The sequence below is a fragment of the Dissoconium aciculare genome (assembly GCF_010015565.1).
Source record: "Dissoconium aciculare CBS 342.82 unplaced genomic scaffold K489scaffold_4, whole genome shotgun sequence".
NCBI lineage: Eukaryota > Fungi > Ascomycota > Dothideomycetes > Mycosphaerellales > Dissoconiaceae > Dissoconium > Dissoconium aciculare.
The window spans coordinates 108,280-124,989 of NW_022984954.1; the positions used below are offsets into that span (position 1 = coordinate 108,280).

Genomic DNA, 16,710 nt, shown 5'->3' on the forward strand with positions numbered 1-16,710 from the left:
AAGCTATCATGTCTGCGTTCTATGCGATGGGATTCATGAGGAGGGGCGGCTGAATAAAACGATTTTCCTTCTTCCACACACTCACACACAAAGTCCACCAGTAAAGGGAAAAACGAAACTCGGGAGAGGAAAAGAAATCCCGAATCCTCGGTGTGGGAGTCGACATGGAAAGTGCACGAGCGAGAGCAGGCGAGCGAGCAGCAAACTTCCCGCCCGTCCAACAGCAGCACCCTTGCGAGACCTGATTTCCTCATTTTTCTTCGTTTCCATCGATGATGCATGACGGATACCTGCTCGCTGCTGCAGCGGTGAACATCCCGCACGAGCAGTGCGCGCCGTCCACCACCAGCCGGAAGTTTCTATGTTTCCAGCCGGCAGTGGCGAGAACAACGGTGCTTGACGGCTACCTGCTGCTGCTTGCTGCCTGCTGCTCGCTGCCTGCTGCGACCAGGAACACCCCGCACGAGCGGTGCCGCGTGCGAACGGCCGAAGAATTCCTTTTTCTTTTCTATATTTACAGCGCAAACGACACCTGCATGTTCTGCTTCTCCCTGGATATGTGCAAGTGGTGGGTTGGGAGGGATGTCACCACTACCTGCCTATATGTCTCGCCTGCCTGCCTGCCTCGCCACAAGGTCTTGCTCTCGTCTCCGTATCTTTCGTGTGTTCACCCCTACGTGTCAATTTTTAGAAAAACCCATGATGGGGTTTTTCTCTGGAAGTCCGCTGCGTGGGTTCTGCTTCGTTGGAACTGCATGCATGGATGCATGTTCACGCCGTGTGGCACGTCGAGGCGCGTGATAATAATGGTGATCATCAAGGGGAGTGCGTACTGTGCCTTTTCCGACATCCTGCTTTTTGGGGGGCCTGGTGGAACGCTGTACGCCTCGTGAGTGACTGGACCTTCTTAGGGTTGGGGTTGCGGATCTGCGTTGGTGGCACATGCTGCGTACGGGTTGCTCGGCCCCCCGTGGTTCAAATCTATCTTTGTTTGCGTACCTTTGGTGTTTTTCGTTCCTGTTGGAGTGCTCTTGCAATTCCGAGGGCACGGAGGAAGGATTCCTTGACATTTTGGCATTTTGTTGGCACTGATGACCCCCAGAACTTCCGACAAGCTGCGGACAGGTCCTGCCGATCACGCCCCCAAAAACACCAACAGATTCGCTCACAGACTTGCCGTGATCATCGCTGGTCACTGTGCTGCAAATGACATTGCTCACCTAACATTCTCACTGAACATCAGGCGTGCCACAGATTCACCACACGCGCGGAAGAAGGTGTGAGTGCAATGAAAGCCGCGCATATCATACTCGCTGCGGTGGTGATTTAGAGGAACGGTGACGATTTAGAGTTCTGACAGCCTTGCATACGCGACTTTTGTTGTTCCTCAGGCGAGCCCGGACTTTGGCGCGTGGTTGGTGGGGGACAGGATTTCGCAGGGGTGGAAGACGGAGGGACCTTCCATTATGGGAACACATTCAGAACCTCCCTTGGGGTATCATATGCACTTTCTCAAGTAGCGACGGAGATGTTCACATGCAAGAATTAAAGGTCCGGAATGCTAGTTCGTATTGGGTCTGCGTAAAGTTCATGGATCTGTAAACTCGAGTCCATGGACGAAAGGAGGAATATCCCCGGCTGTGGGGGCCATGATGTGAAGAGAGTTTGCGACTGCGTGTCTCGACCATCACGAGTGAAGGATAGGACTCGGTTGGTCTTCGCTCGGGGATCTGGGCAGAGAGTCAACTCGCAACGTCTCTCCTCTTGGTTCTCGTCGCGTGAAGACTCATGACCCTGGGATGACAAGCGAGATATGATGACCTTCTTATTTTTAGTGACGATATTATTATCAGTCACCCAGTCGATCATATGACGCAGTACGTGTTGGTAGGAAGTGTTGGTGAACGACTGGTGATTATCAACCAGATGACATACCAGAGGCTGTACGGCGCCGCAGGGCAAGAAGAGATCAGTGACAAATGTCTACTTTTTCAGAGCCGAGACGTTTGCTCAGTCAGGGCGATCCGATCGATGGCGCAGAGAAGAGCAGGGAAAACCTCCTTCTCAACCATGTCGTGCTAGAGAGCGATGTCACAGTCGCTTTCGGCCAAACTCTCGCGATCAGTGGGGCTGACTGATCGGATGTAAAGCGTCTGCATGCACGACACACCGTGCCACGCGAGAGCTTCATGTGGGTCGCGAGAAGACGACTATAGCAACAGCGGCCTGCAGTAGTAGCAGAGTGGGCGACTTTTCGCCCAGCCACGGAGAGCAGAGACACCCACATCACTCCGCATCGCACCGCATCGCCTCGATCATTCCTCGAGATCCCTCCGAAATCCCGTAGATTGCTTGAAATCTCTCAAGATTCCTCTGCGTTCCACTGCATTCATTAGTGATCCTTAGCTTCCCGCGATCGCCTGGCGTGCAAATCAAAACCCTTGCCCTGCGACAGCCACTGTAACCATAGCCGGGGCCAGTCGTCGCCGGGGATACATTGGGAAAACAGAGTTTCAAGACGGATATGCGACGTTTCGTCGAGGAATGTGTTGGTTCAATGCTGCAGGTAGAGTATCGATGTGGCTGAGGCCGCCAGTCAGATCGTGAGGAAATGACGAGTAGTCCTGGAGTATACTTTTGTCTAGCACGATTCATCATTTCAGCACAGCCCGGTAGCTGCGGCTGCCGAGGAGGTGGAGGTGCAGACGGCAGCGGCCGGCGGGACGCGGCGCCGGGAAGGCCGCGATGTGCTATAAGCCGGATCCCACGCATGCGATCATGCCTCTTTGGGACGCCGCGTCTGTGCGCGACGACATCTGTCGCTCCTCATTCGACCACTGTCGCGGATGCTTGCGTTTAAGGGAGACAATCAACGACGAACTCCTTTGCTCGAACATGATGCACTGTGCCGATTCGTTCGGATGCAAAGCTTAATCACTCTCTCGTGGTGTATGTGATTCTGCGCTCATGCGCTTTGCAGTCCCAATGTAACTACGGTGAATGTTTGCACTGCAAATGTCCCGGGCCGGTACTGTTCTTCGCCTAGTCTGAATGGCAGCACCCGGCGTCCGTTCCCGTCCGCTGTTGCCGAGATGCACGAGTCTCGTCCTCGATCGAAGGGGAACCCTTTCGGAGACTCCGCCCTCGCGCATAGCACGAAAGTCACGGGGAGGGCAATCTGGCGGAAACGATAGGACGTAAATCCTCGGTCCAGCGCAGCAACGTGTAGGATCTCGCGCGAGAGACCACCCCTTTCGCGGGCCCGCGCAAAGACGAATCCATGGCCTCGCATTGGGGTGAGAGCCAGGCCCAGTCCCTCGCGCTCCCTGCCGCATTCGCGCGAAATGAGGAAAAACATGATATCAGACTCCCTGTGAAATTCCAACAACCCAAAAAGAGGCCTACCCAGCACAGCGTCATGCACGAGCCGGTAGGCACTCGGGAGTTTGACCTATGTCGAGAGTGGAGAATCCCCTCCAAAAAGCCACACTAGACCGGGGTGGTTTAGACTTGTATACGCCTATGCGCGTGGTAAACTGCCTGATGGGAAGCCTATGCGCAAAATGGGAACGTCTCAGCCAATCGATTTTTCCAAGGCATCCAAGCGTCAGGCGATGGACCATCATCGCCATGCCGCTGTGCATTGTGACTCGACGCCTCGTCGACTTTTAGAACAGGGCGGACTTCGCATGCTCAGTGGAAGCCGCACGCATCTGTGGCGCTGTCCGACACATCGCGCTCTTTAGACGTCACTACCGTTGTGCTGCAGTCCCAGGGGAGATTTCAAGCTTCATGCATCGCGGTCGGCTGGCGACGCCGCAATGCACCTAACATTTGATCGTCCGACTCATTCCAACTGTTGTTACTTTCCATCCCCCTAAGGAGCTAAACGGAGTGGAATCTTGTTGGGTGTGGGGTTCATGCGAAAATGGGGAACGCATGTGTGGTGCCGTCATTTTGTCGACGACTCTGGTCCAATTGCGTAAATAGACAGGAGGGATGTTTATAAACCTCGCTGCGGCCTCTCTGCCGGCCTGACCATGCCCAGGCAGATGCACCGTCCCTGGCCCTCTCGCATACATCACCTGTTGGATCAAGACTTGTTCACCTGCTCCCTGCGGCGCGCCGATACGAGTCGACCTTGGTACACGGGCGAATACATAAAGGACTCGATGTGCCGAACCTTGATGATCATCATCCTTCGAGCAGGACAAGACATACTCAAAACATCATCAAAACAACATCAACAACAACAACATCAAGTTCTGCCTTGCTCATCATCCAGTGTTTCATTCACATACTCTCGCACAACTCCGGGCATATCTCGCAAAGGAGAGGCGGGACCCGATCACACAATCCTTCACACGATAACCTCTCCATGTCACATTACGGCGCTCCGGTATCCGAGTTCGGATCGTTGGCTCTCAGCGGCAGTAGCTCTGGCGAGGAAGACATGGTCGCAGTGACCCGATCACAAGCAGCACGGCAGGCCGGTGCAGCAGCAGTCGCAGGACGAACCATGGCGCGCCGCGCGACAGCAACCCCCGCTACTCCCCCCAGCAGCGCACGAAGACCTGCCGCGGGTCAAGTGCGATATGCGGGACAAGCTCAACAGGATGATTCGGACGAGGAGGAAGATGGAATGGATTATCAACGGCAAGCGCGGGACATTTTGGCCTTTTTCGAGCCAGATGGATTGTTTGTCAGTGAGGCATTCAACCCCAATTTCCCAGATGATCTCCGCTCGCCACGAGGGTAAGTCTCCCAGATCAATTCGATCATCCATTCCATCTCGTGTTAGACTTGGAAAGCTGACTTGTGTATGTAGTCGTGTATTCGCCTCCTTAATGCGGACACTGACGTCCAGGGTTCGTACCGCAGAGAGCCTCGCCGAGATCGAGCAGACCTTTTCTACCAGCATGCCCAGCTGGCACAGCTGGGCGACCACTCGAGTCCGACAAACGATCGAGGGAGAGATGCGCAAGTACGCCGACCGCTCCATCGACATCGTGACGTCGGTGGATCTCCTAAGTCGCGCAGGCCAGGAATGCGGCTATCTGCTCAAGTATCACTCCGATACTACCGCCACCGAGATGTGCGGTGTCATGGTCAGGCTCATGTGGTTCATCGTCCAGAACGATGTGCATCTCAACCCCAACCCTGGCTATGTCGGCGGTGCACACGAGCACAACCTTTATCGCCGCTTCGTCAGCACGCCGCAAGCTTGGGGGCCGGTGTTATACTGGTGGAACCAGGCTCTCGACGATGAGGATGTTGTCGAGATTTTTCAGCGAGCCGCGGCGAACTTGAGGGTCCTTTGGGGATCCGTCAGCGAGCGACATCAGGACAGTTCTCCGGAGGAAAGCGAGTATCGATTCAAGGCCCAGTTCGGATCGCTGATCCACAAGATTCTGAGTAAGTCGGACGCCACCCCTGCTCATCTGCCGCTATGAGACCTTCGCTAATCATACCAATAGCTTCACCACAGTGATGGCAACAGCGCACGAGGGCGCTAACGCAACATATCATATGTCATAGAAGAGCCAAGCCTCGAGATTGCTGTTGTATTGAGCGAGATTCGTTCGGAAAGTGCTTTCGGACATGCATTTTTTAGATGGCGCAACGGGCATTAGACTGGAGTTGGGTTGGCGGGAAATTGTTCATATGGGAGTTTTTTGCAAGTATTTGGGAACTCGTTGTTTGTCGTCGTATCTCATCTCTCGTCATTCATTTCGCACCTCGTTCTTCTTCGTCGCTGAGTTTTACGGCGCAGCTTGATGCTCGGATTAGCTCGCTGGTGCCTGAACTTTACACCCACCCTTGCACGTCGGAAGTTTCGGGAAGTATTCAGGCCTCCGCGTGTGCTCAAAAGCAAAATGCATTACGCCGTCTTCCTGCTTGATGAGGGCTTTCTGAAATGCCCCTGCATCCAGCAGCGATACATCTTAATCTTACGCTGCCGATTGACCAGCATTCTGCGATCGACAGCCAAATTGACGACTTCAAATCTCCCGAGATCGGCGTTAGTAGGTGCTGTCTCATCGTCGCCTTGTGGAAGGGCACCACCGTGACTCCAAATGTCCCTCAATTCCTCGAGCTCGAAGAAATACACCCTCGTGCCATCTCCTCGGACATAGAAATTCTCGTCCAGATATCGGCCTTTCTTGAAGCGCACCTGCGCGAGGTCACCGCGGCCATAATCTCGAAAGAGGATCTCGCCACCAGGCTTGAGCAGTGTGAAGAGGTTCTGTACTGCCTGGGTCCATTGATCGGGCGCGAGGGCGGAGAAGATGAAAATCATCAGCACGACGTCGACACTGCCGGGCGCGAGGCCTTCGGGTAGCTCAGTCCCGGCAGCGTCCCAAACGTGTGCCTTCAATGTCGTCTGGGAGTCTGCGGTATATGCCGGTTGCGATTGGATGATTTCGATCGCTTTTTTGCTGTAGTCGCAGGCGTGGAGATTTAATTGAGGGTTTTGATTCATCGCGAGCAGCGGAAACGCAGTGTTACCCGCGCCTGCACCCACTTCCAGCACCGTCACAGGACCATAGTCTGCGCCGGTAACGGTACTCAGGACGGGGAACTCTTGCGCCAGCCATTTGCGATCCTTGAAAAAGTTGGCCTGATTCTTGCTGTAGAATTTATCCCACCATTTCTCCGGACTGGTATTGAAGCGTTGCTTGTCGAAATCTGAGACTTGATTGTCTCTTTGGAAGGTCGTTTGCTGCTCGATGAAATCGTTGTATTGTGAGTCCACCTCGACGTGGTCCCAAGCGTTGTGAGCGAAGATGTCGTCGCCTTCTTCAAGATATCGCGTGCCGAATTGGAATGGATCGACCCGCTTCTCCGGATTCTCACTGGAATTGGTTGCCGGCTTTCTTACAGGGGCAAAAGTGGCAGGCACGCCGTACGCATCTTCGCCGGCAGTCGACGTGTCTTGATCCGAAGCTTCGTTGATTGTGACATATGTACGCATGTGCTCCATGCCTTTGGTCAATTGTTGTCTGGGCTTACGAGGCCGTTCGGCCACTGATGTGAGTTCCGCTGTCTTCGTCTCTATGTTCTCCATCTTGAACATCAATGTGCTGTATATCGAATCAATATAAGTAGAATCGATAATCTTTGTCGTAATGTCTCGTACATTGGAATGGCGTTCTTCAAGAATATTTCGATTTCGATGGTTGTTGATCTAATCTCAAAAAGTGGGACAGACCATGCTCGGATCTACCCGAACCCTAGGCCTCGACCAGCCCAGTTCACTCCAGCTTCTTCCTCTATCATGCCCAGGTGGTTCAACAACAGCGAGTTGGTTTGCAGTTACAGCAGCACTGTCAATGAAAGGCCAGCTGCACAGACATGTATAGGGAATACACATGATACATAGATAGCACAATCTCTACCTGCCCATCACCTACAGAAAACAGACCCATAAACAATGCAATGTATTTCCTCTCAATTTACAGAATTTCAAAACCACGTCAAAGTCCAAGCCACACCGCCGTGACTACTCACTGCAATTTGGTCTTGCCTTGCTGTGCCGCAGGACCCATTTCCTTGCTGAAAGCCATGTAGCTGACCTCCAGGCCAGCAATGGCCGAGAGACCAACGTAGAGGATGGAGATGAGCAGGATGGTGACGGTGAGGCCCATGAAGATGGCTATGAAAAATGTCAGCAACCCTGAGATTGGCGAAAGCTAATTTCACGAGACAGAGGCTAGTGAGAGAGGGTAAAGAATGGGACTTACCAGGAGATAGGAACGAGTAGCGCTCGAATAGAGGCAGACCCTTCTGGTGCTCGTCCTCACTGCTAGAGTTGCGAGGGTAGACGCCAACGTCGCGCTTGAGATCCGAGTGGAGGACTTCGTGCAGGATCGGCGAGTCCATCTCGTAGGTCTGCGACTCGTCCGCGACTGCATCTTGCTGAGAAGAGGAAGTCGACGGCGAAGAGACGAAGATCAGGACATGCTTGGTGTGGTTGGCTTTGGTGGTGAGGATGTTTTCAATCTCGGCGTCTGGTAGGATGGGTGAGTTTTGAGCTTCAAAGGACAAGTTAGGATGCGTGCAAATGCCTACCTGCGGCTTCTAGACCTTCTTGACGGGCGTGTGCATCCGGATGTAATGCCGGGAGTGACAAAGTTGTGATGATGGGCTGATCGCCGTGACCGTGTCCGTTCTGGTCTGTATTCGAAGATAGTCGCGTCAGCAAAGCCTCCCTCTATTTTCTGCCCAGGAGCATCGAGTTTCATAAATTTTCCCTTTCTGCTCTCCTAAGCAATCGCAGACAGAAGAAACCAGACCAAACCCACAGTAGTCCTCCACACTGACTTTCCTCCCCGAACATCTCTCCCCGATCACCCTCTGGATCTCCTCGACATCCACGTCCCCAATGACCTCCGGAATCTGCACCGCCGCCTCGTACATATCCGCACCCTGCAACATCCTCCTCCTCATCCGGGGCATCGCTTTTCCTGCCTCGAAGTCTCCCGCCGAGAGTCCCGGCTGCGAGACGATGAGGTAGAGTTCGGCATCGCAGCCGCGGAACGCGGCGAGGGTCTCGTCTGTCACTTGCGATGCGAGCGCTAATTGCTGGGAGCGCAGGGTTGTGGAGTCGTGGAGGGGAGTGCTTGACAAGAGGAAGAAGGGCGATGAGGAGCTGCTGGAGGGGATCTGAGTGCAGGATGCGGTGGAGAGGAGAAGAGCCGTGGCGGCGAGGGCGGCTCGGGAGAAGACCATGGTGGAGGTTGTTGTTGTTTCTTGGAGAGGTCGTGGCGGAGTCGATGTCGTCGGACTGGCGTTGTCGACAGGCTGCCAAAGGCTATCGCTCTTGCTGTGTTACTATGACTCCGGTCGTGGCGATGGGAATACTCTGATCAATGTAATGTACACCTGCATGTAGACATTCCCCGATGTTTGCTGAATGCACAGTTGGAGCTTGAGGCTAATGGGTGCCCCAAAGTGACGACGTGCACGGCTCTTCCCGCTACACCTTCCCTCTGCACACACGCGCATCACCTCCGACCGCCAACTCCGACAGCAGGTGCATGTTCCAATGCTAGGGCAAATCTTGAAATATCTAGTAATGTATATATAGTTGCTACGACCCAACTCACTTCAACTTGAGATTCTTTGCACATTGGCTTCTAGAATCTCTCGCTGCCAGCTTGTAAGACGTATAAAAGATATGCGTGCATTCGCCAACCGTGCTATCCAGTCTCTTCGTAGGGCGTTGTACAACGACCATCATCTACGATTGGTAGCAGCAGCGCCGCCTCCTTTTGGGGCTTGCTCAGGATGTCCCGTTGGTTGAAGAAGGGACTTCAATCGGCAAAGGGCCATCTTGCGGACGCAACACAAGCTACACAACATAATGTGCAGAAATTTGCTCAGGCCAACGCAGCGTCATCTCCTCTCGTCGAAGGCTACTATGAAGCCCGCGCCCACGAAAGGTTCAACGACGGACGTTACGAGGCGATTCGACGGCTGGGCACAGGACAGTATTCCCATGTTTGGCTGGCCGACGACTTGCAGTACGTCCGCTGAATTATGCCATGTTGATTATCGGCCCTAAGCAGTAGAAACAGCGAAAACTCGCAAGTGGCCCTGAAGCTCTTGACTACGGATTGCTATGGAGGCGATCATGATATTTTTGAGGTTGAGATACTCAACAGAATCGCTGAGCAACAGCGCCTCCTGTCGAATGCGGCACGTAACTCCCATGTGATCGGTTCTTTGGATAGTTTTCGGCTTCGTGGCCCGGCCGGAGAGCACAGGTGTATCGTGATGCCGGTGTTGGGGTCTAGTCTTGGACAACAGGTGCACCGCTTCCCAAATCGCCGGATTCCCGTAAAGACAACGAAGGAGATCGTGAAGCAATTGTTACAGGGTTTGTCATTTTTACACGACGACTGCAGAATCATACACACAGGTATCGCAGATCGGCGCAATTTCCGAGGACCATCACTGACCAATTATTAGACCTTCAACCTGCGAACATATGCATCGAAATAGCACCAGGCGAGATAGAGCCTACGTGTGTCGGGATCGCAGTCAGCGAATGACTGACACCGTGCCCAGGAATGGCCTCGGGTGAATCTGCGGACAGCGTGACACCTACTATTGACAGCACAGTGAGCGTCAAGATTATTGACTTCGGCGTCGGTCCATGATTGCGACCTTTGTGCAAGAGATTGGCAAGTTTACTGACCTTTCCGAAGCATCCTGGGTGGATAAACATCTCAGTGACCGTATCCAACCAGAGCACTTGAGGGCTCCAGAGGTTTTCCTCGGCGCTCCATGGGGCCCGCCGTGTGACATATGGAGCTTAGGCTGCCTCGTACGTGGGATGCACCCTCGTTTCTACACCCATCGCAGGAAATTCTAAAAGTTCCCTAGATCGTCGAGTTCATCCAAGGATTTGTCTTGTTCGACGGGAAGGCTTCTCAGCGCGGGACTTGGACTTCGGAAGATGATCACCTCGCTCAACATATGGAGGTCCTCGGTCCGATGCCGTCTGAGCTTCTGTAGCGCGGCATCAAAACCAGCGAGTATTTCGATGAGACCGGTACGATCATCACTCCGTGATACTTGCCCATGAAAGAGACTGACGACCTGTCTCATGCACCAGGCACGCTAATCCGGATCCTTGCGCTGAAGGTCGTATCTCTAGAACACATGATTGACGGCGAAGAAGGGGTCTTCCAACGACCCACAGATATGAAAAAAGACGAAGTACCAGCATTCGCGTCTTTCCTACGGAGCGCATTATCCCTTGACCCGAATAGACGCGGCACCGCAGCTCAACTGTTGCAGCACGAATGGTTACATACTTAAGCCTTAGGTCTGGACCCGCATCAACCTGAATTGGAGAGCAATGGGCCGGTCAGGAGCCTGTGTCACTTGAGAAACGTCCGCTTGTTTCCGGCCACATGTTGATACGCCACGTCGACCTCGGCCCTGGCTCGTCGCCAGCGTGTGTACCCGTTCGATGCTATAGCGAAGTCCAGCCTCGCTTCACGGGGATGACGGCTTGTTTCGAATTCCGCGGAGGAGAGAGCACAGAGTCAGGGGAAAAGTCTCAGCCTGGCGGAAGTCTTCCTCGACGAAGTGAGTGACGGGAGTGCTTCTACGGGCAGGGGCGTCATGCTGTAGCCGCTAGCTTCGTACATCCAAATCGAATAGGTGCGTCAACGCAGATTCGAGGCCCTCGAGGCAGCTCCTTGAACCTTTGCAGCGCCCGCATACCCCGTCGCTTTCGCTCAACCATCGATCTGTGGTACGATTCAAAGCTTGAAATGGTCCGCAGTGTTCGAGATTGACGTGTGATCCGCACTCGACGACTTCTCGCATGCCCCTGACACCCACAGAGACAAGATCTCGGCCTCCTTTCGAGGTCTCGCGATGGATCCTGGACAGACATCATGTATTCGAGCATACGAATTTCTATTATCCTTCGCCGTTTCACCCAGAGAAATGTTCCCCTCTGCACCTTCAATTCTCGCGCATCTTGCTGGTTATAGCTCTCACTCCCAAGTCAGCAACTCCGAAGGTCCTGCTCAAAAGCCATGCGCAGAGCGTTGAAGCCGAGCTTAACATGATTTCAGCGCCAGGTTTGTCCGCGCCTCATCATCAGGATCGGGAGGGTTATCTACGACACATCTCTGCCAGTAATCTGTGCGAATCGCCATCCAGCTACGCTTGATAAGTACGGACAGCTCCGGCGCTGAACCATATCAAGTCTCGACGCGCAGTCCGTGACAGGACTTTTTGAGCAGAACCTCCGCAGTGCTGTAAGAACTTTACGAACCCCTCGATCGGCGGCAAGGACTTACTTGGTTTATTGACCATCTATGTACGGAGCCATATCAGTATATTGTACGTTTGCCAGGGTAGGGCACGTTATGTGTAGAATAGAGATGTCGAGACAAAGATATCACAAGCCGCGGCGTACCGTCAATTCCGCCTATCGATTACGGACCCTAAGACTCGCCGCGTTTTTTTCGGCTTGATCCTCCAATAAACTACCTGCTGCTGTACACAGATAAATACTATAAATTTCCAATCGCGCAAGCGCAGCACTCTCGCACAGCATACACAATATACCTGCCGAGCCAGAGCCGCAGAGACACGACCGTACCATCGCATCGAAAGGGAGAAATCATACATCACCTCCCGAAAGAAGGCAAACCCTCGAAAGGCAGCGACCAGCACTCTTCCCCGACCCGAAAAGAAGAAAGACAGAAAACCCCGAACTTCCCATAATCCCAGCAGCAGCAGCAGCAGCAGCAGCGACATCCCCACCCCACCGACCCCTCCCTCCAACAGACGAAAAGGAAAGGAAAAGAAAAGAAAAGAAAAGAAAAGAGAGGAGAGCATGCCGTTCCGCGTCACGAAACGCCCGCCGCCGTCTAAGGTCAAGCCGATAAAAGCGCCCAAGACGCTCGAGCTCACGTTCGACGCGGGCGCGCGGCAGGACTACCTCACGGGCTTCTCGAAGCGGAAGAAGGCGCGGGCCCAGGCGGCGAGGGAATCGGCCGAGGCGAAGGAGAAGGAGGAGAGGGTGAGGGAGAGGAGAGCGGTGAGTTTGCGCGTTTTCTTTCCTTTTTTTTTCTTTTTTCCGCGTTTTTCTTTGGTGGCGCCGGGAGGGGGTTTGATCTTCGGGAGGATTTTGGAATCTTGGGAGAGGGTTGGGTTGAATAAGAAAGAGAGAGAGAGAGGAAAAGAGAGGAAAAGAGAGAAGCAGACAGACAGACCCGAGTGCTGACGACGGCGCACCGATCGCACAGCTCCGGGACAAGCGCAAGACCGACCTCGAGGAACACGTCGCGCTGATCGCGAAGGAGATGCGGCGACAGACGCGGATCATGGACGGGGAGGAAGACGCGGGGCTATCGTCCGACGACGAGGACGACGAGGACGACGGAGAGAAGGGCGGGAAGGATTGGGACGGCATCCCGGACCCAACACCGGCCACGGCGATCCCCGAGGAAGACGCGGAGGCGGAGTACATCGACGAGGACAAATACACCACCGTGACGGTCGAGGCGATGGGGGAATCCGACGAGGACGGAGAGGAGGAGGAGATCGACTACGCGGCGCTGGACGCGGCGAAGGCGTCGGAGCTGCACGCGAAGCGCAACGCGAGGCGGCGGCCGTGGGAGAAGCGCAACCCCGACGGCAGCCTCCAGCCCAAGGCGAAGAAGCAGAAATTCCGGTACGAGTCCAAGGCCGACAGGCAGGCGACGCGGCAGAAGCAGAAGTCGAAGAACGCGAAGAAGGCGGCGAGTCGGAGGGACGGATGAGGGTGGCTTTATTCTCCTTTCCTTCTCGATATGGAGATAGGGAGGGAATCTCGGGCGGGTGGGTGTATTCCTACTGTAACAGTAGTTGGGGGAAACTGTGGGAGGGAGGATATGTATTCGAATGAATGAATGAATGAACGAATGACATCCTAGGAAGGCATCGTGGGAAAAACAGGCTGGATGATCCGTGAACACGAAAGGGCGCCTTTCATGTTGATTGGGGACCGGGCTGCAAGGGGAACCTCTGAACGCTCGCTGTGGGAGTCGTGCGGGCGGGCTGCCGGCCTGAACTCCCCTTCCGGATCGAGCTCCCTTTTCTACGTGCGTGTGTGTGTGTGGGAAGGAGGAAAAGACATATTTATCGGTTCGTGGTATGCCGATTACTCGTCGCGCAGCCGGCCTGTCTCATCACGATGGATAGTTCACGCAATGACGGGATTTCTTCTCTTGCTTGTTCTCGATTTTCTTTTTTCGGTAGAGCGCTTTGCACTGGGGAGATGTGATTCACATGGTGCACGAACCGTAGGCTGGGAGAGAGAGAGAAGAGAGAGAAGAGCACAAGAAGAGCACAAGAAGGGTGGTTTACTTGATTGAAGAAAGGTGTGGATTTTCCCATGACGAGTCGCTCGCGGAGAGAAACAAAAAGGCCATTGTTTCCGTGTCTCCTTTTCGACTTCGCGGAGATGGGAAATCCGACAGACAGACTGGGCGAGCTCGATGGCGACGCGACTGCCGCTCTTCTGGGGAACGAAAAATCGTGCACGTTGTTCTAAATGAGGTGGGGTGGTGTGGTGGCAGAGGGTTCGGGGGGAGGGGGATATCAAAAGAAATTTGACCTGAGCTTGCGTGTCTCGTCCAGAGCGGGAAATCTCCCATCGTCACAGGGCCGCGTGCTCTTCCGGGCCTGTGATCTGACGAAACCGGAGCTGCGAGGATATCTCTCCATCAAAGGACGTCTGAGCGAAGTTTCCCCCTGTCGAGATTCCAATCGCGTCTCTTTCTCGGTCAGATCGTACTGCCCGGTTGCCACCACCGTCCCGTGAAAGTCGAGAGATCCGCGACGCGACCGCATTGCAAAGGTTGACGAAATGAAGCGAAGTGGAAATTTAGATGTTGCCGATCTCGGCGACGAAGTCGGCCAGCTCCTTCTTGACCTCGGTGTACTTCTTGGACATCTCCTCGAACTTCTTCTCCCACTGGTCGCGCTCGGACTCGAGGGCCTGGACTTTTCGCTCGTAGTGGCCGGCCTTGACGTCGGTTTGTCGGAGCCTGTGAAGAGGGGAAAAAGATGAATGTCAGTGTCTGATTCCCAGAACGAAAGACCGATCGCGATCGTTTGTATCCTCATATCGGACGGGCGAGGGTGAAGGGAGAAACATACTTGTCGTTGGTCTCGCGGAGGTTCTTGTCGTTCAGCTCGGCCTCCTCCTCGAGGAGCTGCAGCCTCCTCGTCAACGTCTCGTTCTGGGTGCCGTGCTGAGCGCTCTCGGTGACGGCGGCCTTGGCCTCGCCGTGGGCCTTCTCCAACTTTTCCACATCGGCCTCGAGGAGCTGGTTCTTGTGGGAGAGGGAGGTGATTTCCTGCTCCTTGGCGAGGTTCTCCTGCTGGAGCTGCTTGACCTGCTTCTGCAACTCTTCGACCTTGGAGGCGGACTCGTCGGCTTCGATGCGCAGGGCATTCATACGCTGTGGAGGAGGGACAAGACGGTCAGTATGTGGGAAGTCCGCACGGGTTGTAGCCGAGGACGACGATATGACACGAGGGGATGTCTTGAGGAGGCCAAGGGCGAATGACGGTCCTCGCCAGCTCATGCAGGAGGTGACAGGCTTGCATGGGGTGGGACATGCGAGCAACAGGACAGGCGACAGGCAGCGATGAGGGGCAATTTTTCAGGGAAAAGAGAGATGAGGGACGGCGCCTACCTTCTTGATGGCGTCCATTGTGTGATGTGTGATGTGTGTGTGGTGTGTTTGTGTGTGAGAGAGAGAGAGAATGTGTGTGTGGGTGGTGTTGAAGAGACAAGTGCAAGATGTGCGACAAGTTCGAGGTGTTGCTCGAGGAATTTCCAAGCGGCGGCGGCGGCGGCGGTGGTGGTGGTGGTGGTGGTGGTGGTGCAGGTGGTAATGGAAGGAGTATGTATGTATGTGTGTATGTGTGTATGTATGTATGTATGTATGTATGCAGGTGCGTGTTAGGTCTCTGTTAGGAGAGAGAGAGACAGAGAGCTGGGAGATGCCCCGAATGTGTATAATACTGTCCTCACTGGGCATTACTGTACATAACAGCATAACTACCACATAACTATCACATCACCACCTCATAACTTCCTGATAACCACCACATAAATTCCTCATAAATTCCTCAAGGTGGTGGCAGCGACAAACCTCAGGCGGGGCCGAATTGAACTGAACTGAATTGAACTGAACTCGGTTGTGAGGCAACCCAGCGGGACATTCCAGTGCCTACCTACCTATAGTGACTACGGTATAGTATCCTGTAGGTGGTGAGGGAATCGATGGGACGCTCAGGGATGAACAGGAGAGAGGAGCTCGGAAGCTGCTACCCACCTAGCAGTCACCTAATATTATTAGCACTGGACTGCCAAAGGCGATTCAATCTCCGCCCATACATTTTACTATGGCGGGACATTGGCCCGCACTTGAGAAGGTGAATGAACCGAGACCCTGAACGAACCCGCCCCGCCCGCCTGCTCGCCCAGACAGCCGCCGCCGCCGCTTCTTCTGCTAGGGACGACTGTACTCAGTGTACTACTACTGGACGTGCCGTGCCCAGCCCAGGCGTGGACGGGACACATATGCATAATATATTAACAATAGGCGAGACTGGGCAGAGAACGCTGAGTGAGCCTACCCAGAGCCTCTGGTATAGAGGGGGTGACTAGGTATGTACCTAGGTATGTGTGTGTATATATATGTATGTATAGTATAGTGTGTATACTGCAGTATAGTATGTATGCCCCTGGCCAGTCTCGAGGTGGGCAATGGGCAAAACCTTGGAAAAGGTGCAACTCAGCCGAACTTGTGCAGAAACCAGGGTCTGCTTACATAACTCACCAATGACCATAGCTGTGCATGACGGTGCATAAATGTGCACCCTCACCACTACCGTTTAGGGTTTAGGTGGATAACTCTATTCGATCCCTCGCTAAACCCTAAACGGAGAAACGTTTATTTGATGAAATCATGTTAGTTGCGCCCCCCAGACACTGTCATTTATTATACTGTACATACATATCGATTGCGCGCCGACGCCCTCACCACCACCCACCCTGACCTGACACCCGTGATTATCACACCACAGGCATCTCCGCACTACCTTATAGTCTCCGTCCGCGGTCCATCCGCCTACTCTCTACCTCCTGGTTCGATATCCTGGACCGGGACCACCATG

General features: G+C 54.1%; 7 protein-coding genes across 7 annotated transcripts; 4 read left to right on the forward strand and 3 right to left on the reverse strand.

Annotated features, from left to right (window-relative positions):
- Positions 1–65: 65 nt before the first annotated feature.
- Positions 66–992, forward strand: K489DRAFT_169848 (uncharacterized protein). The gene has a single exon (XM_033599361.1). The coding sequence runs from the start codon at positions 273–275 to the stop codon at positions 891–893; it is 621 nt and encodes a 206-aa protein (XP_033460985.1). The 5' UTR covers positions 66–272; the 3' UTR covers positions 894–992.
- Positions 993–4,230: 3,238 nt separating this feature from the next.
- On the forward strand, positions 4,231–5,667 carry K489DRAFT_169898 (uncharacterized protein). The gene is made up of 2 exons (XM_033599362.1): positions 4,231–4,755; positions 4,829–5,667. The coding sequence occupies exons 1-2, from the start codon at positions 4,379–4,381 to the stop codon at positions 5,451–5,453; spliced, it is 1,002 nt and encodes a 333-aa protein (XP_033460986.1). The 5' UTR covers positions 4,231–4,378; the 3' UTR covers positions 5,454–5,667.
- Positions 5,668–5,881: 214 nt separating this feature from the next.
- Positions 5,882–8,733, reverse strand: K489DRAFT_408390 (S-adenosyl-L-methionine-dependent methyltransferase; the record flags this gene model as incomplete). Its single annotated transcript, XM_033607473.1, has 5 exons — positions 5,882–7,085; positions 7,513–7,657; positions 7,746–8,012; positions 8,074–8,178; positions 8,307–8,733. The coding sequence occupies 5 exons, from the start codon at positions 8,731–8,733 to the stop codon at positions 5,882–5,884; spliced, it is 2,148 nt and encodes a 715-aa protein (XP_033460987.1).
- A 558-nt stretch (positions 8,734–9,291) lies between these two features.
- K489DRAFT_368893 (kinase-like protein) lies at positions 9,292–10,524 on the forward strand (the record flags this gene model as incomplete). The annotated part of the gene is made up of 5 exons (XM_033602986.1): positions 9,292–9,527; positions 9,573–9,883; positions 10,075–10,127; positions 10,187–10,333; positions 10,393–10,524. The coding sequence occupies 5 exons, from the start codon at positions 9,292–9,294 to the stop codon at positions 10,522–10,524; spliced, it is 879 nt and encodes a 292-aa protein (XP_033460988.1).
- A 1,376-nt stretch (positions 10,525–11,900) lies between these two features.
- Positions 11,901–12,253, reverse strand: K489DRAFT_169999 (uncharacterized protein). Its single transcript, XM_033599364.1, has one exon. The coding sequence runs from the start codon at positions 12,134–12,136 to the stop codon at positions 11,960–11,962; it is 177 nt and encodes a 58-aa protein (XP_033460989.1). The 5' UTR covers positions 12,137–12,253; the 3' UTR covers positions 11,901–11,959.
- Positions 12,022–13,638, forward strand: K489DRAFT_378332 (uncharacterized protein). Its single transcript, XM_033604386.1, has 2 exons — positions 12,022–12,574; positions 12,783–13,638. The coding sequence occupies exons 1-2, from the start codon at positions 12,371–12,373 to the stop codon at positions 13,296–13,298; spliced, it is 720 nt and encodes a 239-aa protein (XP_033460990.1). The 5' UTR covers positions 12,022–12,370; the 3' UTR covers positions 13,299–13,638.
- A 734-nt stretch (positions 13,639–14,372) lies between these two features.
- K489DRAFT_169989 (uncharacterized protein) lies at positions 14,373–15,216 on the reverse strand. The gene is made up of 2 exons (XM_033599363.1): positions 14,680–15,216; positions 14,373–14,567 (listed from the first exon to the last, which is right to left on the reverse strand). Exons 1-2 carry the CDS (start codon positions 15,108–15,110, stop codon positions 14,405–14,407), a joined length of 594 nt encoding a protein of 197 aa, XP_033460991.1. The 5' UTR covers positions 15,111–15,216; the 3' UTR covers positions 14,373–14,404.
- Positions 15,217–16,710: the final 1,494 nt, after the last annotated feature.

Coding starts and splice junctions, on each gene's coding strand:
- K489DRAFT_169999 (XM_033599364.1), bottom strand. CDS start 12,136: ATGGTACGGTCGTGTCTCTGCGGCTCTGGCTCGGCAGGTATATTGTGT.
- K489DRAFT_169848 (XM_033599361.1), top strand. CDS start 273: ATGATGCATGACGGATACCTGCTCGCTGCTGCAGCGGTGAACATCCCG.
- K489DRAFT_169898 (XM_033599362.1), top strand. CDS start 4,379: ATGTCACATTACGGCGCTCCGGTATCCGAGTTCGGATCGTTGGCTCTC. Junction 4,756..4,828: donor GATCTCCGCTCGCCACGAGG/GTAAGTCTCCCA, acceptor TTGTGTATGTAG/TCGTGTATTCGCCTCCTTAA.
- K489DRAFT_378332 (XM_033604386.1), top strand. CDS start 12,371: ATGCCGTTCCGCGTCACGAAACGCCCGCCGCCGTCTAAGGTCAAGCCG. Junction 12,575..12,782: donor GGGTGAGGGAGAGGAGAGCG/GTGAGTTTGCGC, acceptor CCGATCGCACAG/CTCCGGGACAAGCGCAAGAC.
- K489DRAFT_169989 (XM_033599363.1), bottom strand. CDS start 15,110: ATGAGCTGGCGAGGACCGTCATTCGCCCTTGGCCTCCTCAAGACATCC. Junction 14,568..14,679: donor CTCCGCGAGACCAACGACAA/GTATGTTTCTCC, acceptor CCCTCTTCACAG/GCTCCGACAAACCGACGTCA.